Here is a 27071-nt window from a genome sequence, read left to right on the forward strand (position 1 = left end):
GGACTATAAGTTGTATCATATGAAATTTCCTTTAACATGTCCAAAACTACATATGAGATTTCAGCATGATACGTATATATGCTGAGCAGTACTCGGTGTAGATATTATCCTTTTCTTCAATATTTTAAGTAAACCTTTCCTAATAATAATGTGGTGTATTGCAGTGTATCTTTCCATCAAAAAGTAACGCTCATGCACTTAAGATGACCGATTTGAAGGTGATTTTGATTAATCATTAAGTTTTTTTACGTCAAAAATTAAACATTGGCACAGCTATTAGAAAACCGCTCTAAAAATACAAATAAATTCCTTGCGGCTTTTAAAACTCAAAACCATTTTTCCTCAATCCATATATAGTCGCTTCTCATTTCCTCCAGAATTTTGAAAACGAAAATATCCCCTTATAATTTTCATCTAATTACCCTTTTGGTAAGTTGGACCTGTTCACATGGTAAGAACCTTTATAGCTAGAAGAAGCGACAACGAAGCCATAGAACTAAATATAAATATTTCATCCTTCCTAAATTAGCTGTTGTCACCCTGCTGCTGATCAAAAAATGTTAATACCATTGGAGAAATAGGAATTCGAGAATTCAGGTAACTCGTATTGTGTTATTCTCTTGATAAAAAATCACAAAGGAATTATGGATGAAAATTATAAGGGGAAATGATCCATGACAAGCAAACACGAATATTACATCATTGTATACGATTACACACGGCCTTCATGAGCTCTCTAATAATGATATACAAAGATGATTCACAGTTATTGGCGCCATTGACTTCCCGCTCCTATTGGTAGACAAGAACATAATTCTACACTGTGGTGCCGTATGGTTCCCGCGGGCGTTGAAGGGTAACATTCCCTCCATTTTTTCTAACTTTAGTGTAAAACACCGAAGAAATTCCAGTCGAATTTGTCGCAATGCCACTTTCATTCACCCGATATTTGGGCAAAAGGCCAGTATAAAGACATTTGGTCGAGTTAGGAATGAGAGGATTTTTACGAACAGATGTAATGAGCCTTTTGGATCTTCTATCCATGGAGTTGAAACCAACTGATATTCTTTGAAATTCGAGGCTAGTACACCATATAACTCCACACTTAGTTCAGCTTATAGGGAACAATTCATATAGGACCCATTTATGGAATGTGAATGTAATTACTAAAATTATACACATAATTCACAGCTACATATATTTTCTCGGCCAGTTTATCACCATTCATGAATAAAATATGGAGTGTTACAATGTCCTGCTTTATAGACCATAAGATAGGTAATATAATATTAGAGCAAATGATATTAGACTCCAAGAATTCATTAAAAATTGCGATTGGACGAGGTCCCACAGTCATAAATTAAAAGTAATTGGTTAAATAAAAGGTATTTTAAAGCGGTTAATATATTCAAGGAATAGTAAAATAAAGGGAAACTTTTTAGCGCCAGAAATCCAATTCAAGATTTTTTTAGTGATAAAGAGACAAGGAGACTAAGAGCTACAATTCTGTGGCCCCCAGCGAACGAACCCCTAAAACGAACAAGTTTTTTTGCACCGGTTTGTGACCAAAGATGAAACTTGGGTCCATTACTATTCCCCAGAGACAAAAACACAGCCAAAGCTGCGGAAACATGATGATTACCCATCACCAAAGAAAGTTAAGACAATTCTTTCGACTGGAAAGGTCATGGCATCAGTGTTTTTAGGATGTGAAGGGGATTCTGTTTATAGATTGTCTCCCCACTAGGCAAACGATTACTAGAGGATACTATTCTAACCTCTTGGACTAATTGCAACAAAATATACGCGAAAAAAGGCCATGTTTAGCCAGGAAGAATGTCATCTCTCATCAATACAATGCGCGCCTGCACACATGTGCTGTCGCCATGGCAAAATAACACGAACTCTGGTATTAATTGTTGCCACTTCCGCTTTATTCACCTGACGTGCCTCCGTCAGACTTCCATCTCTTCCCAAAACTGAAATTTTTTATGGTGGACCCGGTGGATAAAATGATTTACTTCAAATGAAGAGCTGATAGCCGGAGTTGACAATTATTTTGCAGGCCTAGAGAAATACCATTTTCTAGATAGGATCGAAGCACTAGAATATCGTTGGACCGAATTTAGTAATCTATAAGGAGACTTTATTGAAAAATAAAATAAGTTTCAGTGATGTAAGGACACTTTTTCTATTCCATTCCGAGAACTTTTCAAACCACGCTCGTGTATGTAGTGATGCAATGCAGGATCAGAACTTATTCTTCCATCGACTATGGAGCTTGTCACGACTAGATGTAGGCACTTGCCAAGGAAATACCAACATTTTGTTTATCCTTGCATCCAAAAAATGCGTTTTTCATACTCAAATATTCTTCTTGCGATAGTGACTGATCGTCGACTCACTGTCCGTTGGGATGCTCTAAATAAACTTCTTAGCGCTAGAGAAGGCAAAGTTCATAATATACATCACTGCATTTCATACAAAATTGTTCCCCAGATGAATTTCTGGGTCTGGGTTGCTTGGATAGCTTCGCTGTCAAGGTGAGTGAAAAGCTAAACATTTGCCTAGCCGTAATAAAATGAACTCCTTTTCTGACCCCAGGGGAGGTAACTTTGACCTTTGAGGGACAAATAACCGTCCTACCGAATCCCGAATGTTAACATCCATCCTTGGTGATGTCTTCTAACCCAAAAATATATTCAATATGTTGTGCAATGGCATAAAAGAGCGTTCTTCCACCGTAATGACTACCATTGATATTTTTTTCTATAATTTTTACGATAATGATAGAAAATATCTCTTTTTTCGTTATTTAATGCATACATAGAGTAAAATAACGCGTGTTATGGGTTATCTACCCCACAAAAGGGCATTCGGGACTCGATGAAATGTCACTTTCTCGATAATCAGCAGCAACATAGCTGACACATTTGTTCTAAAATATCAATTTAAGTTCAAAATTATATCCCATCGCAAAAAAATAGTGCTCGCTCAAACCAAATTTAAATTATTTATATTCTTAACTTTTCTAGTTAAAAATTGAAAAATTTTAAGGCAAAATAGAGAACAGAAGATATTAACCTATTTGGAAAAAAATCACATTTGTAATACCCATCCTGGTACGCAACTTTTGCCAGGTATTACGATTCGCTCCTAAAAAAAGTGGCAAAACGAGGTGAGCACACCATTTAAGTACACCTCTGATTTACTCCACGTTTGGCACATTTTGAGGCCATTGTAAGACAAAAAATAATAAAGTCACTAGACAACAAAATTGGGAAAAATCGTAAAATATGACTTCAACCGATGGCATATGATGAGGAGATCTCTGTAAAATACTTCATCAAGTCACTACCTGCACAAATATACAAATTGAGACCCACTTGCTATGCTAAAGCAAAAAAATAAACAAAATCCCCCACGTTAATTTGCTTACTTAACTTACAATGCCAACAAAAGCTTGAATGGTTTTATGTATATTATACAACACCCCTGCAAAACTCACGCCATTTCCGTTGTCAGCCATTTCTAACATTTGATTAAGAACAAAACCTTTGAGATTTTCCCTAGGCCTTCCAATATTCAGAAATTTTGCTATTTCTTTTCTTCTCGAGATACATGAACTGAGATGAAACAGGTAAGAATGAAGTAGTCTCTCTGGCAATTGGGTTAATAAGGTTTGGGTGAATACACCTTTTAACACTCGAACGGGCGCGCCTAATATTTTTACACGACCGGGCGCATGACGTACTTTGTCCACGATATACGCATTTAGATGATAACACTCGATTTTCGCTAAAATTTATCTTTATTTTTAGAAATTAGTTCATACTTGCACGTTTATAGGTGATACAGATATACAGGTGGTAAACGGCAGGTCACGCGGTGTAATTTATACGCCATGTGTGTCGGGTTCCTCTTGCCGACCTAAAAAAAATGCTACAATACTTAGTGCTTTAAAAACTCACGCCATAGACAGTCAAAATGGCAGTGTACTAAATGGAATACACGAGGCCGGTCACGCGGCGTTCTTGGTTCGCCACGGGTGTCGATTCCACTTGCATATCTAAAAATAAGTTAGCTACAATACTTCGAGATTTGAAAACTTGCACTATAGATATTCAAAGTACATTGTAAGAATGCACAAGGACATTATAGACCATAATCTACATACAGTGTTAAAATATTTGATTTTACGAAGATTGGCGAACTTTATACGCCAGCACGCCCGCTCGGGGGTTACAAAGTATGTTTCAGAGGAGGATAATATGTAATAAATAGTATGTAATACATACTCCCCCTCTGATTTATTTCAGATTTTCCTTATTATCGGCCATTGTAAGACAACAAATAATAAAATGAACAGACTCAAAAATTTGGAAAATTTCTCAAATTGAACAACTTGTTTTAATTCACATGCCAAAAAAACTCTATCCCACTCTGATAGAATGATAATGCATGTATTAGATGTAGATAAACGTAAAATAATAGTAATAGTGGTACGCAATGTAGGCTGTATTAATTATGTTTTAAGCCAAAGGTTTTCCAATCTTGTATCAATATTAACCTCTAAAACACATCCATTCTTTAATTTTGGTAATAGTGACAACAATAATAATTCTTTTGGGTCAATGCCGTTTGAAAAAAATAGAAAGGCAATTTAGTGGTATCACTCTTACATGATCAAAATTCTATGAGCACCACCAGCGATTACTGGCCTACACACTAGGACAGGGTGAAAGATAAGGTCATTATATTAGTTTCGCAAGTAAGTTCTCGCTGTTTCATTAATGAACTCACAACTTTATTCCAAAAAAACGCTACAAATGAATCATTCAAAGTGTTTTCTATCGCTAGCTACACCTTTTTCCCATCAGAGCTTGAATACCGTTACGGGAAAAGATGTTCATCTTATTTTTTGAGGCCTTGACGAGAGTGAAACTGATGATCAGCCTATCCATGTGCCATCAAACTGAACAAGTGATAATCGGTCGGTGTAATATCTGGTGAATTCCCATTTGAGTGTTTCGAGATAGGTTTTAACGGGTTTTGCAACATGAGGTCGGGTGATGTCATGCTGTAGAACCATTTTGTCGTCCCTCTGCTCGTATTGTGGCCGTTTTTCGCACGGTACTCAGCAAAATCGCATTAATTGGAGTCCAAGCGGTTCCCCAGTAATGTTTTTGTTTGGTGTCGATAGTTCATAGCAAATGGTACCGACCTGGCCCCACTAAACACACAGCATAACCTTCGCGGCATGAATATCGGCCGAGCCGACGACATAGAACTATGGCCACGCAGTCCCGAAGGCTTTTTACTGTTGCGGTAATAAATCCATTTATCATCACTTTTCATGATGCGATGAAGAAAAACTTTCTTTTTTGACGATGGAGCTTTTTTTCATAGGTGACAAAACGTCGCTCAACGTCCTTTGGCTTCAAATCATAAGAAAACCCCAGTTAGTTAATTTTGAATCATTCCTATCGCATGCAACCGCTTGGAAATGGCAAGGCAAGTAACTACTAATGCTGAAGCAAGATCTTCTAGAGTTTGGCCTGGGTCTTCATAGATCAATGCCTCCATTTCAGTGTCTTCGAAGGTTTTTGGTCTTCCTTCACGCGGACGGTTGTCAACGTTGAAATCACCGTCTTTGAAGTGACGGAACCAATCACGGCATGTTGTTTAACTTCTAACAGCATCTCCAAAAATTTATTGGAGCCCTCGATGCGCTTTCACCGCCGTTTTATTCGAATTAAAGAAGAAAATCAACTCCTCCCGCAAATGGCGGTTAATTGGCAATAACTCGAACATTTTCACGCAAAAATAAGGATTTGACGACGTCACAAACTCACAATTAACGTGAAGCGGTTTGTTTACCAATTGTCTAATCTTGTTTATTGACGTTTCCGATTAGTCCAACTTGACCTGTAATCTCTGCTAGTGCCATTTTATAACAAACAGCGGGAACTTAATTGCGCACATAATACTTTACAAAGCATCGAATTGCATATTAATTTGCGCAAGGTATTTTGGAATGGGATTCTGTTAAACACTTCATCAAGAGCCCATGCTGGTGGTGTTGAATGTTTGCCCATTGAGTTTCCACCTTTCCACCAAAATATAGAAGTATCAGTAGAAATATAGAAGTCATTAATTAAATTAATTCCAAAATTAAAGAAATTTGAAAAATCATAGACAAATAATTCGGGAATAATTTCACTTCAGAGTTAAAATTTGAGAGATTTGCTGGCATTGTTGAGCTTTTTCTGTACAAATGCACGCCTTCCGACTCTTTCAGTAGAGAAAAACATTAGTATATCAAATTAAAAATCATTTAAAGTGCAAATTCTTGCGGCCTAAAATTCCGGGAATAAAAATTCAATTTCAGTTACATGGGATCAGCAAACGTTTAAGATGGCCGAGTCGGGCATCAAAACGTCAGCAGTTATGCAGTTCCTGACCCGGGGGCGATCCTGAGAATTCTTCACTAAGTTTAAGATGTTTCTTCACGAGAAAAATTTGGGAGGATATTTTTTATGGCTGTTAGTACCAGTTACGCCAGCGTTCATAAGAAGTGCACGGTATCACAGAGCAGAGTTCAATTGAATTAGTTGAGCATTACTACAGTATTATTTCTTGCTTTTATTATTATATTCCTTCAATGTAGTCGGTTGTTTAATATAATTTAAACCGGAAACATTTTCTCCCTGATCATAAGTAATCTATGCATTTATTTCTCGGTAATTTCAAATTTCTATAATGCAAGGATACAAGACTATATCATGGATATGGCTCAAAATATTTATGGAGAACAATATGGGAGTTCTACGGCTCTTTTTAGCTAATAATAAGGCAAAAAATAATGAAATTATCGAATTACAACTACCATCCGCAAAATTAGGCACGAGATTTTGAAACCATTTAACGGCCCTGTCCGTTACCAGGGGAAAATCCCTTTGTGAGTTCATTCCCATTTGATTATTACTTCAATTCCTAAATTTCATTAAAAATAATGTACTACTCAATAAAGCAGAAATTTTCATTTAAAGGACTTACGTTTCATTCACAACGGTGACATAACCATCTTCTGAAGACTTACGACTTCGTCCACTTACATCCAGATATTTCTTTTTTTTCATTAACTGGAATGTATGAAGGTGGTCCAATCCATTTTTAAATTGTCGAAAAAAAGAACTCTTTCAATTAAATATGACTTAGCGAAAGAAAAGTGCCAAAGATTCAAGTAATTGAAGTCATGATGCAATTATAACGTAAAAATAACATACTTGGACTGCGATAAATCTATTGCAATTTATTTTTGTAGTTTGAAGAGGAAAATATTCAAGAACGAAGTTACTGAATTTTCTATGAAAAAATATGGATTGGCTTTTTTTGCCACCAACTGAATATTTCCCTATTCCTGCGAGGAATACATATTCTTTATCATCGTAGTCTTGCGTACCACACACAACCTATATTTTCTAAAAATTACCATTAGAGATACTCCGTAACCCTAATAATTTTACTGCACTCAGTTCAGAAAGTAATATTGTCTATTAGTAATGGGACGGATATCACCAAATAACAAAGTAAAGAAGCGTAAAATATCCAGAGTTAACTTTGCTCAAATGGTACTACGATAAGTTACCACTACTAATCAAATCCTTTTAAGAAAATCTTTTTTCAGTCATTTTCTCCGTAGTGATACTTATCATTTTCAGATAATTTAGAGCTCACCGACTCTGGTGATAGAGAGACGTACTTGTCTATCTTTAGAGGGTAGAGCATAGGAGTAAAGACTGCAGCAAAACGGATATCATCCACTGGCACCAGTAGCGGATAAGCCGTATCTACAGATCAAAATTTGGCTCTAAAACGGAATATTTATTTCAAGTATTTCCCCCAGTTAATCTCCTTTAATTTTTGGGTGATTTTAGTATTACTGGGCTATCTTCAAGAAGCTTTATGCATTGAGTTTCCAGTTTTACTCGACATTTAACCCGTCAGTTCCCATGCTCAGAATTTTTAGTAAATTAATGTTAATTTGATCATTTTGAGCTAAAAGCATCTCCATTAGGTGGTTAAAGTTGTTTTTGAAGCATTTTTTACATTGGTTTTAGAACAGGAGGGGTGTCACCCTCAGGTGACGTTGGGCAATAGCCATCAAATTTTGAATGAATAAAATATAAGAGAGAGGATTTTCAAGATTTATATTAATTTTATTTACACATATTTTTAGAACAAGAAATCATGACCGTTACATCATTTTTAACATGTATTCTGTGCTACACACATGAAATGCGTGGATAAAAAATAAAAAAAGGCACTTTTGAACCTAAAAACCAGAAAAGTGTTTTTTCCCTGAGTTTATTTTCTCCCATGGAACTCATACCAGCAATGAATATGAAGGCCAACTTTACACTTTTTGCACATAATCCTTGTCCTCTGGTGACATGTAGCACAACGACGTTGAGAACAATGCTCTTTGACATGGTCATCTACATCATCAGAAAGCCTAACTTCAAGGGGAATTCTTGCGGCCACGGCTCCTCGCGCTGTACTTTGTGAAGGTGGTTTTCCGTATAGTCCACAATATACCTGCACAATACTTCTTCTGAAGTCACATTATGAAAATTCTTCAGTTGTGTTTTCTTTGAACACTCTCCAAGCATTTTGGCAGGCAGCATCTAGCCCAAAGGCAAACAGGGGAAACCACCACTTTTTCCTCTGTAGCTGACTCTTAAGGAGTGTAGGTTCTCATCAAATCTATCCACTCCCCCCATATATTTATTGTATTTTCTAACCGCATTTGGGCAGGATACTTGAATTATTCATCTTTTTCCTTGAACAACGCCAACTCTGTCCGCTGCACTCACTGGACTTGCGCTATGGCAGTTGGATGCAATGGTGACAATGCTATTGTCATGCCACTTTACGACAGAAAGATCACACGTGACTTTCAGTGAGAACGAGCCTCTCTTTTTTTTCTTTAGCATAGGAGATGGTTCTAGAGGGCATTTATCTAGCCTATTCTCCCTTATAGTGCCAGTTCCACCTGTGTTGAGCTCTGTTAGCCTGGATATTAGAGGGAAGCTAGAAAAAAAATTATCAAAGTACAAATTGTATGGTCCGAAATCTGAAGGTAATCTACTCTGCATTTCCAGAACTACAGCACCGCTCAACCCAAATTTCGGTTGCAGAGGATGCTGCGCAGCTTTTGCTCCTTGATAGGGTTCAAAGGAAACTAAATACCCCAATCGCGTTGCACAAGACCACAACTTGTAGCCAAACCGCAACGGTTTTCCATGCATATGCTGTTTAGTGCTATGCCGTCCGTAATAAGGCACCATGGTTTCGTCTATAGAAATATGTGAGGATGCAACATATTTGAAATTTTCAATGACATTTTTGTTCAAGAATCTAAAATATTCACGCACTTTTCCGAATTTATCTCCTGATGGCAGGTTCATATTATCACAAAGATGTAAATACTTCTGGATTTCAAAAAACCTGTTGCGCCGAATACAATTTGCAATAAGATTATTGTGGGTGTCAGACTTTGTTTCCCAAAACATTCGAATGTACTTCGGTGTTAGATAGCCTGTTAGTAGTAAGACAGCAATGTATACTTTCAATTCCTCTGACGTCAAGTTTAAAGTATGGTTCCTATGCAAGGCGTACAAGTTAGACATTTTAACAATATATGAAATGATTTCGTCACCGTACATGGATTCAAAACACTGAACTGGAGACATATCAAATTTGTGAACTTCATTCACCTGCTGCTCTGAATCTCCTCTACCATTTGGGACAAAGTTTTTCTCCACGCTGGTCCAATTTCTCTGTACTCGTGCGCCTTTAATTTTTTTCTTTGGTGGCTTTCGCTCCACTGTTGTTCCACCAACATCGGATGGTACACTTTCAATTGAAGATTCTCCCGAATCCTGTATTGGTGATATTTAATGAACAACGTAAGCTAAAATATTCATTCATAAAAATTTACTACCGATGTATTTCAGAAGAGTCCCTAGATAAATATAATCTCACATCATTCACAGAAGTATACGAGTGAGTGCCTATTTCGACTTGTGAGCGAAGTATCCTAGGCGGCAAATTATTCATATCTGCCACTGTTTCATCACCACTCTCTTCTTCCGTAACGTCTCCATCTTCCTCAGGAATTAAAATAATATCAGCATCATCCAAATTATCATTGTGGAGATCAGACTGCAATTCTTCAAAAATTTCGTGCAGTTGTAAGCTTAAAAGCAACATGAAATATTATCAATGCAAATAAAAAATTGATTAAAATATTTTTGATTAATACCATATGCACGGTTATAAAATAAAAATTCAGAATATTAAATTATGAAAAATACCATGAACGTCCGTATATTTTACCCACAATTTTAGAATACACTACACACAACAGTAAGCACAGAAATAAAAAAAAATCCGTACATATAAATAGTACCACTAAAAATGTTTGACATGAAAATGTGCCATCAAGTTCATAGTTACAGTAAATAGTTTACAAAACTATTAGCAGGGAATAAATCTGCTTGAATATTTAAGAAGTTCAATCTGATTGAAATGAAGAGTTTGAAAATGTTCCGTGCAGCCTTTCCCATAAATACAGCCTATCAAGATGCTTCACTTCCCAACGTCACCTGTAGGTGACATCAAAAATTCGAAGTACCACATTTGCTATAGGAATGAAAATTTTCAATGAATTTTATTTTATGTAAGAACTTACATATACTTAGTCATCAAAACTAAAATGATAATATCATTTACGTACCTCTTCTGAAGTTTACAGGCCATAACAGTAGGTCTGGTCACTAAAATCAACACACAACCTCACTATCTTCTATTCAAAGGCGTACTGAAGACTCCTCTGTCGCCAAAACAATATGATAATCCAATATGTGGTGCAGAAAGACACAAAGAAACATAACGAAAACATACCGTGCCCCTAAGATTACATTGTTGCATTTTGTGTGTTCACAAAAGTGTGTCACCTGTAGGTGACGTCGGGCGTTGCCGGGTTAAGTCACACAAAAAAGAAAACTGCCAAGAATTCGTTGAGTAACACTTAGTAAATAGTAATGATATAGCAGATAGTGACAACGCGGATTTATGAGAGCTTCGCACTTCGTTGGTATAATTATGGCGGAACCCAGTTTTGGTCGCTGGTTGGTTAGACTCTGGCGCATAGTTTTAGAGCTCATGTTGCCAATTGGTAAATTCCAAATCGGTTGTTCATCGGTCAATAGTAAAGAGAGATGATAGTCAACCCATCTTTCCAGACAAATCTAAATTTACTTGTAGAACTCTATGGAAAATATCAGGGAACATTCTAAAAAAACCTAAAAGTATGGGAAGGAATAAGTACCCAAAGAACCATAAAAATTCATTTCTAGAAAATAGAATTAACCATAAAAAAACAATTAGTGCCATCGTGAGATGTGATTTAACGTATGAAAGTCGAGTATGTATTAAGTAAAATTATTGAAAGGTAAAGGAAGCTAATAGTCAACACATCTTTTCATAGAAATCTACCCTTAATAGTACTATAATTCTTTAGAAATTAATCACCCTGAAACAGTAAAAGGGTAAAATAAATTTCACACATAATTCCTTTCAACAATTTTCTGTTTCTATAGTTCCCACAAATTTTAATTCTAATGTGTCTTATATCCTTGTAACTTATGAATATATATATACAACATCCTGACCCCTTGTTGGCAAAAAAGTCTAAATCGTTGACTTAATTACACTTGTACCAAAAAAAGTGTTGTTTCAATTATCAATGCATTAACTTATTTTTGGGAAACTGTGTAAATATCTGTGACAATTGAACAGAAATAATTTACATACACGAGAATTAGAGATAGGATGATCCTCAGACCTTTAATTATTGTAATAATGGATAATATAAAGTAAATTCATGTTTTACAGTGAGTTTAATTATTACCTACAATTGGAAGTGCCGACTAATGAAGAATTTCATGTGCCGAAAATGTATCGGACATAATCATTTCACATGCAACTTAGTGAGATGGATGTGGGTACCAAATACTGGTTTCTATTTCTTAGCATATCAAACTGCTCATTATCTAAAAATAATCTCATACGTGATTCCTAGTAATATTATTTCTTTATTTTGTAAGCAACTTAAATCTCGCCAGATAAAAAATGAACTTCCTCTCTGTATAAACGCCACAATCTCCGCGATCTCCTCTTCAATTTGTATTTTGTGTCGATTTCACTTCGCTAAATACCAAGTAATGACGAGAAAATTACAGAATCAACCATTATTTGGGAATTAAAGCTCACTAAGGAAGAATCGAGTTGAAAAAGTCGTAGGTCCAGATCGCATTGAAAGGTATATGGTCAGCAATTACGTTCCTATTTCATCCGAAGTCAACACCGAGGATGCTATTTGTTTCTATTTATCAGAAAAGTTCTTTATTAGACATCAAGATAGTAAAGGCAATATAATATTTCATTAGTATAGATTTTTCTTTTGTCGAGCCGAAAACTAAGAATTCAGATGGTGGCAACGAAGGTGGTAAATCCGTTATTCCCGTAGTAACATTTTTATGTTAGCAACGATAACAACCAGCAATAATTATATTATGATCTAAATGCCAAAAATATAATTTTTCCTTAATTATGATAAGAATCACCTTTTATTCATGAATTTCAGATTTTAAGGAATATAGTATAGCAATGTATTTTTGGATTAATAAATTTATTACAATTCCACTAAGCCGATTATATTGTACCCAAATAACAGAAAATAATGACTAATTATTTTTAGGTCAAAAACGCACCATTTTTTAACCACAGGAATTTCGAGGCAATCATTCCGATTGGCTGCAAGTATGTCCATTTGCCGAATGCTCAGAACAGCTCATGGCTTTGAATGCTTTGCCAGCATTCCTTTTTGCCTTTGTCTAGACCATTCGGCAGCAGGGCTAACTCGCGGCCATTTGGAGCATAAATTTTCTGCGGTTAAAAAATGCTGCTATTTTGACTTAAAAGTCATCCGCAATTTCGGCTCCTGCTGTTATCAGTTGTGCATTAGGGTTGCAATTTCATGATATAAAATTCCTTCACCCTATATATTTATATTCTAAGCCGCGTCTTAAAGGAGTGGATTTATTGTCTTCCATGCACATCTGTAAGAAGACACCTTTCCAAATATCTTGTCAGTGGACTGGAATTAACTACGGTTGTTGCACCTTATTCCCGGCATTGTTGCACGAATGTGTTCATGGGGAATCGTATACCAATATAAATGAATAAGTTAATTTATCTGAAACTTCTCTGGAATCGGTGAAATATTTCTCAATTCAAAATGGTCTGAGAAATAGACCTTAGACGATGTTATTGGAAAAAAATCCGAGCTGATGAACCCTTGGTAAATACCAGAACTTGGTGAGTGATACGGAACTTATAGTAATGTAGCAGTTCAGAAGGTGCACCACCATTTTAGCCTCCAATTAGGCTTTCACGGAGATTTTGAACTTTTACTTCACTTGGAAACTATCAATCCACGTGGAACGGAAAATTTTACAGAAAAGGAAATGACGCTGCAAGAGGGTCCCCACTTTCACCGTAGGTCGCTGATACTTTCATGAAAGACTGAAGGAAAATCCTTGCAATCCTTCCACAAAAAACTCTTTGCGAGGTAAGTGGATGAAACATTTGAGATATGCCCCAAAGTCTGGAAGTTTTTGCGCCACTTGAACGCACAAAATGCTGCCATAACATTCACCATGAAGATGGAAGCGGGTAAATGCCTGCCTTTCCTAGACGTCCTGGTCGAGAAAAAAGAAAATAGGTTTTTGGGACACCCATTCAGATCCCCATTGACCGAAATCTCCTTTCAGACACCCATCACCACCCTCAACTGAAATCCGGAGTATTTGAAACCTAATTACCCGATCATTCTCTCTGTCTCTGACGTTACCTACATTGGAATAGAAAAACAGCATCCTCTAAAAACTTTCCAGATGAATAGCTTCCGGCGGGACAACATCCCTAAGTTAATCCAAAAGGTGGAACAATGGAGCTGATGGCTTTGGAGAAGACACACGAGGAGAGCCCTATTACGGAAAAGACGAAAGCACACGCTACCCTACCGTGCGTCACTGGAACCACAGCAAAATTACGCAAGCCCTCCGGAAATATAACATAACTACTAAGTTCAATTGGGTTACCAAAATGGTGAATATTCTCGTCGATACGAAAGATAAAGCCCCCCCCCCCAAAAATAAAGACATTTTTTGATTCTACCAGATAAAATACCAGCTGCTGCAACTCCTACATAGGCCAGACATCAAGAGCGTTGAAATTCCAAGTTTTAGGGCACAGAAGGGCCGAATAAAGAGATAACTCCACCTTTTAGCGGGGACTGAGCGCTATCAGGGATGCCGACTTACAAAAAATATTGGGGGGCCCCAACCGGGGATCATGCCCCGGGAAATTTTATAAGTAGTACATTTTAAGTTTTTCAAGCATTTTAGAAGAGTCATATGATCAACATTTGAACCCTGATAACTTGAATCTCGATATCTGGACACTCCGGGGAAAATCGACAAGGCTGACCCATTTTTTCCTTACACCCATAAGGAATTTTTGAGGGGGCTCAGGCCTCCCAGTCCCCATGGAGTCGGCGCCACTGAACACGGTTGCAGTGGATCTACCCATGACATTGATTTCGACAACGCCATTCCATAGAATAAAGAAGGTCACTACTACCGAAGGGTCATCAGAGAGGCAATTGAAACATCAAAAACACCGAGTAACTTCAACCGTGAGGACGGCTGCCCCCTTACCAGTGCTTAGAAACGCCTCTACAGTGGACTTCGACCAATTAGAACACATCTCCACAAAAGAGGTGCCAAACAGAGTGCTTATATAGAAGACCTAACTCTGCTTCAGCACTTCAGTGGACTTGTGGAAGGCAAAGGGAATGTTAGAGAGATATTGCCCAGGAAAAAGGATAAACGTGGACGGAAACCCGGAAGAATCAATTACTACCTTTTTAGTATGTTATCTTGTACTACTCAAGATAAACATGTGCATGGGAGAAAGCTATACCCACCGAGAAGTTTTTTTTACGGTGAAGAAGGGTTTTTTCCACTGAATCGGTATCACATACAAGACTCCAATGAACCTCCATGCTGTCCTAATTCGTAAGGGAATATTTTTCCATATATTTTTTATTCCGTGCATCTCAAAGATAAGTATGAAAAAAGGAGACCTGTCCCAATTTTTATACAAGAATCGGAAAGATATTAGCCTTCTAAACCCTGTTTTATCTAATGGGTCACTAATGTGTCATTCCATAGTTCCTCACTGATTTCCTAAGATATTGGAAACTTAGACTGAAATCACCATTTGTGGCTAATGCCAATGTAAGGCAATTTTTGAGTTGGACAAGAATAAGTCAAGTGGATCCAGAGAATAGTAGAAATTGTTTATGTAATTCACATTTCAACATCAACATCTAAAATCTCGGTCTATCTATGTCAAAATCAACTACTTTACCAACGCATAACACGGATTAAGTTTGACGCAAAGAGGAAGAACTTCTAGACTCTGAAAGAACTTGCATGGTAGCAATAGATAACCTATATAATATATATATAACATACATATAATGTATATATAATATACATATACATATAAATAATTACTAACCTTCTTAGGACTCTATTATAATAGAAAGTGGATGAATATACTATCTAAAAACCTAAAATAACGCAGGGATTGAGACATTATTATAAATCTTACTATGAAAATAAATTATGCCATATACTTCCGGATAAAGTGCAACAATATTTAATTCGTTTAAAATTATTTGATTGTGCATTTCAGTCCTCACATGGTTCGTGATTGTAATCTTATACTATTTATCAAATCTATTTATTCAAAATAAAATAAAAGTCTCCAGGGATAAATACACTTTTCCCAATATAAAATTCATTAATAATTGTCTTAGGATTGACTACGGCCATTCAGTTCCGCAATATTTTGCTCTGGAAAGAAAGTCCTCCAATAAGAACGCTAATGCGGAAATAATATGTAAGGAATAACTATTTTCTCATATACGATGAGTATGATGGCTTAAAATATTAATACATTCTATTGAAAATACTTATTTTTCCTCAGACAGTTGTAACGGTAATTTAATAAGTAGCTGTCTATACAATGAAGGGTATAATAAATGGGAAAAACGCACAGTAAAAAAATTTAACTACCAAGAATAATTTTTCTCTTACTTTTGCATATACCCAGATATCCACCCTGCGGGATGTTATATCTATGCTTTAAAATATTTGAATATAGCTAATGAATTGGGATCGTGACTACTATGGGATATTTGTATTATAAATAATGAAGGAAAAGGCAACGGAAAATGAGGAAAGAGGGTAAATGTATTCCTTGTGAAAGGAAACGCTTCCACGTTGGGCAAGTGCAAATTCTGAGAAGATTATAATGGGTACACGACTTGCACCTCAATAATATAATTAGACATGTCACCTCCATTCCCGCTCACCATTTTATCAGCTTTTGTGAGGAGCTTCCACGAGGTCGTGCAACAGAATTTAAGCTCCAAGCCATTAGTCCGGAGCTGAACATTTCATTTCTCTTTTGTTACCCCTTTCGGAAGTGAAAGCTTACGCATGCACAATGCAGGTATCTAACGTGGCCAACCGTGCAAGGGCGTCAGTTTACGGTTCTCTTATCCCCGACTCCGCATCACCAATATTTCAGTTTACCCAGCAGGTAATCCTGTGCAGTTTTAATTCACCGGTCGGAGGGACAGATGGGAGGGGCAGTTACGAGTGCTGTAGGTAGAGGGGAGAAAAGCAGAAAGGAGAAGGAGGAGGAGGTGAATTGGTGGAGTGGGGTGTAGACTCGTATTCCGGCAAACGAAAGCGGGCTAGCGATGAAGCCATCACTCAACTCGGCTGCGCGCCAGGGGGCGTGGAAGGAAGAAGCAGGCGCAGGCGCCAGGCGCCTACTATAGGTACCTACACCGTGAGCGCACATTTTTATTTTGCCTTTTTTACCCTTCACGGACCCGCGGCTTCAATGTGCCGGGGACGGGGTTCGCTCGGTGTCCGCCGGAACGACCCCCGGTCGCCGATACCCCCTTCACCCCGATGCGACAGCTTTCTCCCTCCCCTTTCCCACCTCTCCACATCGCTCCACGAAAGCGGCCATTATTGGGGAAACAAAAATGTTTACCGTGGACACGTGCCCATACATGGAGACCGTAAATCAACCGGGCCTCGTTTGAGTTATTAATGAATTCATGGCAAGTAAGTTCATCGGGATGAATATTCGGATCACTACTGTAATTTACGGTATAAACGGACCAATATCCCGTGCCTAAGACCAATGGAATTATCAACTACGACTTAAGACTGTGGTAAAATTATAAATTTCACAAAATAATATATTTTCTTTCCATTTCGCTGTGTTAGAAAATAATATTCCAATCAAATTTTAAAAAACTTTTTTCGTTTCCTTTATACAACATTTTGAACGGATTAATACTTTTCATATCATAGAATTTTAAGGTCTGAATGATGCGTCTGAAACAAAATAAGACGAAAAAGAATATTGAGAAAAAAATTACTATTCCCAACATTTTCCGTTGAAATCAATGAAATGACAGCAAGCAAATGTTTTTTTTCCGAAGTGGTCAAGGACATCATGTGGCGGCTAAAGCGGCGCGGCCGTCTCTGTAAGGTATTTTCAATGTGATTGTCAGGCTGGTAATAAAGCATATTAATCATTAGAAACTCAAAGAAGTGGACATATTTCAGCCTAAAAACATTATTGGAAAGGGAGCCAAAGCGTATGCCAAAGGTTATTAATGATGATTAAATATTAATAGGCAATGAGGATAAATTAAACCTAGAGTTAACATGCCTCTAGGCGAAACACGAGTAGCCCCTATGACACACTCATTTATTCATCGATAAATACTTAATAATAAATTTTGAATGAACCCTGGGAGACGCGTTAGAAAAGTCTGTAGCCATAGTCACTAGACTATATGCCTCACATACAAGCATTTTTACTTTTCTTTTCCTGAAATACCAAATTAACACTAGCAGTGAGGTAGAGGCAAAGATATTCGCATTCAGTTCTCACAATTTTTTACATGCTTATTTGCCAAATATTCTTTTTGAATTTTCATGATGTACCCTCGTTTTGCAACTAATACTCATAACGAAAGGTGTCGATATAATTCGTGAATGTCCGCGGCTCTGAGTTACCTGCTATATTTATTCCCTAATATTTTATTTTCAACATACCAATATCTGAGAGTAAGGGGGGACATAATATTTATACACCTATAAGGGACATAATATTTATACACCTATAAGGAGGGTTTTAACATTTCGGGGGACAATTTTAGACTAATAAATTTTAACAAAAAATAAACAATCCACTTAATCAATTAAATCTTATTCCAGCATAAATTCATTATGACTACTTAATGTTTTATTTTTCCGAAGGGGTCAAGGACATCATGTGGCGGCTAAAGCGGCGCGGCCGTCTTTGGCGCGTTGTTAATCATTACATTGTACACCTTAAAATTCTTTTAACATATATTTTTATTGCTTTTAATCAGCCAAAACTACAAGCTACCATCGTACACCACCAAAAACGTAACATCTGTGTGCCCTTTTTCGTGGCAAGGTGGCTCGCACGAAGGCGACCCGCGCCGTGATGTTCTCTTGGCAAGGTAGCTCGCGCCAAAACGGCCGCGCCGAGATGGCTGCGCCGAGATGGCCGCGCCAAAGTGTTCCATTCCCTCCCCGAGAAGTCCCTTAGAGTGATTCCAGTCTTTCGTTTCCAAAGCGTCTCTGATGAAATAAAGAATGATGGTCACGGACCATCTGCCAAAATAACATACTGTCAATAATAAAGTGCCTATGTAAACAGTACATCCACCAATCGCATCAGCAGATCGCATGAAATGGAATTTAGTGCCTTCGATACAATGGCTGTTTCACTGTGTGGCAGAGATTGAGTGAGGGGAGTCTTGAATTGATATTTTGTCAATTTATCTCGGGTATGAGCTTTATTCCATATCTGTCTAGAATTTCGTTTATTTAGATTCACCTAATAATTCTTTTTCTCCACGTTTACGTCCAGATTTTTTTTTAAGTTTTAAAACCTTATAGTGGACTCAAAGAAAGCAAATATGAATGATTTACAAATCAGCCACGATTAATTCTCGAAGAAATATATACATGAAGTTGCAGCGACTTACATCATCACAAAAAATGTCGAAAAACTGGTGAGCTAGGGGGAACAAACAATATGAAATGTCTATCATTTCAACAATTATTAGCTTAGAAAGCCGAGAATTTCTTCATTCTGGAGTGATTTCCTATCGTTTCCACAAAATAGCAAGATAAATGAGTATAGTTTAGTGGATGGAATACTGTACTGTCATATATAAATAAATAACATAAATTGTTTAAAAATCGCAGAATAGTGCCATTATGTAGTGAGAAATGCTGCAAAAACACAAATCGCTTTATGTTCAGTTCTTATGCATGTTTATGGCAAATTTATTTGAATTATCTCCAGTACAAGATGAGTACAGAAAGCGTCTTTTAGCTGTGACTTTCTTGCCGATCGAGCATATACCGATGTGAAAAAAACAGCAATTTTAGTCTTCCATATTGCGTATAAACTACTCAATCGTTTAAAAAATACAACTCTCCCTCTCTCCAGTGCTTATTTCAGCTCTTTGATGCTGGCTAGCAACAGCCAAACTGTAACCGAGCCCAAATCTTTCCTTGACGTGTCTATAGTTCCTACAACGCTTTCTTCACTCGGCATGACCCTTCTTTTCGCACGCCGTTTTCTAGTGTCAAATAAATTGATCTAGCAATGGACAAAGAACAAGAAAACGGGTAAAATTTTACTGATCTCCCGTCACGAAAATTTCTTAGGAAGAAGAAGATAATGGCCAAAGGAAGTTCCGACTGCCAGGTATGCGCTGCCCGTGCGAGGTCAGATTCAATAAGAAAGGCATACGTCCATGCATGAAACCTTGATTTAAATATTGAGGTGGTAGATGTGAAAAAATATGTCGATACAAAGTTAGAAACATATTCAGAAGTAGAGGCTTTGAATTCCAGGGGTGAGAAAATTTCCTTCAAAATTACATTTGCTTTCAAACTAAAAAACCGAACATGGTGTGGCAAGCATGGTATAAAATGTGCATGAAACCCAAACATATGGCCATATGAGGCTTCCATTGGATAAGTTTAGTTAAACAAGAACGATAGAGTTTTTAGATGTAACTGAGGTAGATCGAGTAAAAAAGCCACAAAAAATGCTGACTCAGCAACTAAAATATTACTCCATTCACCTTAGGTGGAAAGATGAATTGTGCAGCTATAAAGTTTCTTTTTGTTATCATACAATTCCTAAGAGACAAACAGCTTGAATGTATGATATTATTAAATGAATTAGATAATGATATGCTAATTCTTGCAAAACACTGGTTCTTTATGTAAAAGTATCCACTTGTACGATTACGGTTTCAATCTAGGGTCTTCCTACAGCAGAAAAAAGTTAAAAATTGTGGTGAGGCACTGTCGACCTGAGGTTAATATTACTGGGCTTAAAGTTGATTACTCATCAGATAAACTATGTGAGCTTGCTGCAGGTTTATGGAAAGTCAATCAACAAACTTGCTGTTTTGTCTATGTACAGAGCCGCAAGTAGAAACATTGATGATTTTTCTCTCAGTTTAGAACAATTTTCCCATACCTACATATGTTTTCAAGAATTTTGGATGGTGTTCTGATATTTGGGGATCTTAATATTAATTCCTAAGCGGACTGCTGCATTAAGTTGGCTTTTAAAAACTTGATATCGCCTTTTGGTCTGGAAGTTATCAACACTGATGCCAAAAGAACAACCCATAAATATTAGTCCCTTTTTGATTATTTTATTGCTGACATTTCCAAATCAAAACTGCTATGTGAGACGCTCGACTCCTGTATACACGATTAAAAAGTTCTTTGGATTCCTATTTTCTATCCACCTCAAATACAGGTTGTGGTCATTAAAATTTCCGTGGGTGTACATGTGTTCTGGAGGTTGTTTCCAATAGCTTCATTTGATACCTTAAAAATGCTTTTCCATTTAAAAATTCATCCTCATATTTCATATGGCATTTGTAATGGGCGAAACTACTCTATAGCAAAAACAGCTTTTTGATCTCAAAAACAGAAATCAAAGCAATATATCAAGTCTCTATTAGTACCCTACGTAAAATGTTTTTTCCAAATCTAAAATTTTCTTCTTTCCTTCTTTGTATGTTATTACATGTGCCTGCATCGTCAAAGTAAATCCTATTTAATTTCCTACCATGATCACCTCGCCCGTTCAAGAAATAATGTCCACTGAAATCAGTACTCCAGCTCTCTCTACCGAAAATATCCCAGCCACTATGCTTTTGTCCTATAGAATTTAATTCCTAAATAATAAAAAAGTAGCACCCCAATTTCTATGTTTTAAAAATAAATTCAAACTTTTTCTATCTGAAAAATGCCACAATATTGTGGGGTGGAATATTTGGATAATACATTTCAATCAAATTTGTGCTATGTTACTGGAATCTTCCTAACTTTCAATATATCTGCAATTAGTTGCTCCACGCGTAAGTTCTCTGTGGCCGGCTTAATCTTATGTATTATTTAAATTAATACTATTTTGGAAAATTTTGAACTTTGTGTTCATTTTTTTAAATAAGTACATATGTGATTATTATTAATTCTATCTTTGATATTAATCACACAGATACATTACTGCCAGCGGAAAAATAAATTTATTATGATGATTACTATTGATATTGCTGATATTTCATAAAATTTGGCTTTGAGGAATTAAAAAAATGAAATTTTTGCTTGAAAAAAGAGGCAGTGCCTACAAAATGCCATCTATAAAATTACCTAAACCGTGTTAAATATATCAGTACATTAAGCAAGCACAAGCAAATATTTTCATACGTATAAGACTGAAAAATACTTTCCTTGCGCATATCCAACGATGTTTTTAAGTTTGAATCCAAAAATTGTTTGTTGAGCTGGCACATACTGACTAACGCTAATGCTAGTTGTAAAATCAGTAAGGACTGAAACTTCGATAGAATTATGGAAGACTTCATATATTCACAAATTTACTCAGGCTTATAAATAATTGTTAATTTTCGTTTAAATTTTCTCCTTTTTCTAGATTTGTATTTGAAAACAAGACAGTAATATGTTTGAATGCTTGCCATATTCTCTCCGCCTTTGACTAATTTTTATTTTTGCCTTGTGAGAGAATTAATATGCAAGTAAATTTTGAAAATTAATGCGCAAAATAAGGCTTTACATTATCACTATTTGCCGATACAGAGCCCTCAAATAACGGATAATGTAAATTTACGATAGATTTTTTTCTGCTAAGCTATAAATAAGTTATAATGACTAACGGCAATGAAGCTGAAATTTACATTTGCATATATCCGTGGCACTCGGAATAAAGTAAAATTGTCATATCCGGTAAGACTTACTGAAACCTATTAACATGACACAAACTTCAAACAGTAATAATAGCCAATCCTACATAACAGGTGAACCGGTGAATGAGGATTAATAAATATCATTCTGTCCGCAGGATTCATGCCAGCATATAAATCTTTTTTATAGTCCAGAGTTTCATAATTTTGCTCATTAATATTCTTTTCAGAAGTATTCTGAATTGTCCCGATGATGGATTAATTACCTGAATATTAATCACAATATTAACACTCTTTTCTTCACGATATGTAATTATATAATGCTCAACTGAGTGTAAGCAAAGGTTGAGGCAAAACGGAAAGGATAGGTATACATTTGCCTTTTCCAAAGCAATGTACACCTGGGTAAATACACATAGGTGCATAATTTTAAGTGGCTAAATGATAATTTCTACTGCTCGAATTTAATTGAGGCCCTAAGAAGCCAAGGCAGATAAGTGAAATATCTTCTTTTTGAGAGAATCGCAGATCATAGTTGGTGGGGTACACAGTATTCTTGTAACAATGACATACACGTAAATCACCAAATCTATAGGCATATGCTTATCAATGAATCACTTTTAGCCCTTTACCATTCAGTATTGTGTACCCCACCAACCATTAAATGTTCTTATGTCCAAAAATAAAAAAATGCACTTATACCTCTTGGCTTCTAAGATATGCAATTGGCAGCTTTCACCACCGAGATATTTGCTTCGTAACTTCACTTTGCTAAGGTGAGAAGAATGTCGGAATAGTTCAGAACTCCGTTTGAAACCTAAGCGGTAAGTTTATAAATTTCCCCTCCATTTCTTGGAGAAACAAACAAAACGAAAAAATGGTGAATTTTCGCGGCGTAAGTTTCTGCCGTGCTGCAACGTAGGCTTCTCCACCAGGCTTGTATTTGCTGCATAAAAAACAATATGTTTTGGAGGAAAGAAGAGACTGCACTATAAGTGACAATGAACACGGACTAAAAATGGATTAATATGCAAAATGGCTATTTTTAATTGCTTTGTTTGGGCACCGCATTATTCTCATAAATGTTTGTCTATAGAACCTGGTAAAGATATAATGGATGCTAAAAAAATGCAAGTTTGGCTAAGAGTAATTTAGTCAAAGGCAAGCAAATCCACTAGAGCGTTACCTTTTCTTCCATGGGTCACATTGCTAAAACATTTTAAAACCAGGCCATAAGCTACGAAATTTCCTTATAAAAAACAAAACCGCATATTTGCATGCTTTTACATTTGATATATCATCTGCAACTCAATGCAAAAATGCTTGACAATTTCCATTTCCCAAATCTGAAAATTAACCATATTTCCATTATAAGTATGAATTATTTCACCTCACATTGATAGTGTGCCAAATTCAAATGGAGTAATCTACGAAATTAAGATAAATGTTTAGAGAAAATAAAGTACTAAATTGCAGCCATGAAGTAGACATGTGACAGGCATTCAAGATATATTTTGTATAAAAAAGTGGAAGCATATTTCACCCACTGAAAGGTGTATGGAATACATCTGATATTAAGGTGGAAAAATATTTCAAGAAATTTTCAAATACAGAATATTCAAATATAAAAAATAAAGATGGGAGAAGTTTAAAAGGCGATTAGATGACTCATAAAAGTAAACCTTTAAAATATCTGCTTACCTGCTACTGGTCCTTCATCTGCTACAGTAGGGTGGGAGCCAACAAAACGATGATTCACCGTAGCCATCTCAGTTCACCATTTTTGAATACCCCTATCAGCCTTGGAGGCATGAAATTACTTGCAACCTGAAAAGAATGGATACAATAATAAATTAAAAAAGTAAATAAAAAAGACAGAACTATCAATTGCTTAACAATTCCAATAAATAATATATAAACCCAATTCCAGTAGATTCGAATGCAACTGATTTTTATAACCATTGCATAAAAATCTTCGTAAAGATTTCGCAGGCACTCGTCATGTTAAATAAAAAACGTTTTGAAAAATTACTGAAAACGTGCCAAAACATGTTTTATATATAAATTGTGAAACCAGAAACGCTTCAATTACGACAGTTATTTAACCTTTTCTGTTCCATTTCAATTTTTAAGAAAATTTTTAAGATAATTCACACAAGATACACATAATCATCATTCTTATTCTCATTGGCGCCCATACGTTTATTAAAACCTTTAGCAATTACCTTCACTACTGACTTAGCAAGGTATTAAGCAAGTCAATTTGTTTGTTGCATCGCTTGATAACGCTATGGCATTTTATAGGCACATTCTCTATCAACCTTCTGTCTGATCAAATCTAATGGTATCGGAAATGAAAAATTCTTCACTCAGAGTAGACAGAAGCACAAATACTATATTGTCTTTCCATGCCACACATGAAACTTCAAACCTGTCCGCAGTACCAACTATTTCAGTAGATGCGCCTCTTTCTGCGCCTGGACAGAACACACGGAGGATAAACCCTTACACATTTTCACCAATAGTTGTTAATAGTATTTCATAAGATGCATTAAATCTATCCGCTAAGAATAACTAAAGGCAAATAAATTTAGGAAATAATTCACCTCGAGCAATTTTCATTTTCATATGCTTGTTTTCATTGGTTATTTTTCTTTTTTTTCAACAATCGCCATAATTTCTCCTTGATCTTGCATACTGACACTCATCGTCTGATGGAAAGTCACTCATATAATAAGTGCGAGAAGAATCTGATAAACTGTCATCATCACATCTATCAACATCGACTTCGCTGTCAGACTCCATAAGGGGTGATGATATGTAGTTTTTCAAAGGGTTACGAGAGCTCATATTTCTGAAAACAAGCCTTACTTTTATTTCAAGCTAGAAAATTTATTCGTCCTAATGCAATGACAATATCTTCATCGGAAAAAGATGAAAGAAGTGCTATAACAGAACATTATTGATGGCTAGCATTATTTACGTTTAGATATTGGAACATATGCAATGCATTCATGGCAAATTTAACGTCGAATAAATTATTTTAACAAAATCAGTAAAATAGACATCGGAAGGACAACACCTAAAATATGTTCCCTCTATTTTTAAAAATTTATCTAGCATGTGTACCGTCTTGTCAGTTGATCACACAGCCATTTTGCACCATGCATGATAAAAACGCATTTTTATTTGTCACGCTAAAACGTATGCATAAGTAATCACGATAAATTCTCAGATTATAATATAAGGTTTAGGTAGCAATTACATTATTTATATCCTTCTTTTTGGAGTTAATTCTATGATATTACTCAGATAAATCCTCTTCCTCGTTTTTTACGCGGAGAGCTGACTTCATTTTACATAATGAGAAGCTGACCACTTCTAACACCCACTGACTGCTTTGAGATCCTCCAAGTATACCGACAGGGTGTACCTGATACACCATGCGTTAGAAAGGAAGAATTGTTCCTTTAAGAAATAACAGGAACTTAGTGTAGTGTATCATGTATGATACAAAGTTCAGTGAAGGGTCAACGGCTGTAATTACTAAATTGATTGATTAATGCAAAGAGAAAAGAGTAGAAAATGTGGAATAATTTTTTTTAATTGAAAGTTATCGGAATAATCTGGGACAAGGAACAGTAATCGGTATGCATCACATATTTGTAGCTTTGAATGATTAAATTAGGGAATAACTTATCTGCATGCTATTATTTTTTTCCTTTTTCCTAAAAAATGTATGATAAGTTATGATATCACAATCAATCCGAGTGCAGTATAGATAGAGAACAGTGGGTTAAAAGATGGCATAAATTTGCATGAGAAAATGCAAGTAAACCATTATTCTTTTTTCGATCACGTTATTGGGGAAGAAAAGTCGGCATTGATGCCGGATTGTTGCTTGATTACTAGTCAGAATGCATATTGAAAGGTGAATTCATTATAAAGCATAGAACGACCGTTGAAAATACTACAATGTTAGTGCTACTTCTTTAACCTTCCTCAGTTAACTGTGTTAGGCCAAAAATATCCCTGATAGCTGTCACTATACCAAATTTCGTGATCACAGCCAATTATTTGTCTTATTTAGCATTTGAGTGATACACAAAGACTGGCCGCAACTGAATGATTATAAAAGGAAAAAGATGTAGAAACATGCGAGAAAAAAAGACGAAATGTAGTATTTCCGTATAGTTGCACAGTTACCTCCTTAAACTTTTTTAAGAAACCGTTTCTCCTATATCTTATTGTCTCACCCAACCCTTCGTAAATATGACTTATTTTTTACGCTCTCGTGCAATTGTTATATGGTGGCTCATTCAAGTCTTTGTCCTAATCGTTTCTCGTTTATTTACTTTTACGATCCTTAAAATACAATTTAGCCTCAAAATAAATTTTCATTAAGATTAAAATTTCCCTGAATATCAAAACAGGAAAAAGGAAACTTCTGCATCACACAATAACGAAGTATGTGGGCAAAAGAATAAAATTTCATCCA

At 36.1% G+C, this 27071-nt stretch overlaps 1 protein-coding gene across 1 annotated transcript; it reads right to left on the reverse strand.

The window, feature by feature from the left end:
• Positions 1–8079: 8079 nt before the first annotated feature.
• Positions 8080–24341, reverse strand: LOC124158212 (piggyBac transposable element-derived protein 3-like). Its single transcript, XM_046533401.1, has 3 exons — positions 24275–24341; positions 10051–10238; positions 8080–9947 (listed from the first exon to the last, which is right to left on the reverse strand). Exons 1-3 carry the CDS (start codon positions 24339–24341, stop codon positions 8835–8837), a joined length of 1368 nt encoding a protein of 455 aa, XP_046389357.1. The 3' UTR covers positions 8080–8834.
• Positions 24342–27071: the final 2730 nt, after the last annotated feature.

The sequence above is a fragment of the Ischnura elegans genome, chromosome 4 (assembly GCF_921293095.1).
Source record: "Ischnura elegans chromosome 4, ioIscEleg1.1, whole genome shotgun sequence".
Taxonomy (NCBI): Eukaryota; Metazoa; Arthropoda; class Insecta; order Odonata; family Coenagrionidae; genus Ischnura; species Ischnura elegans.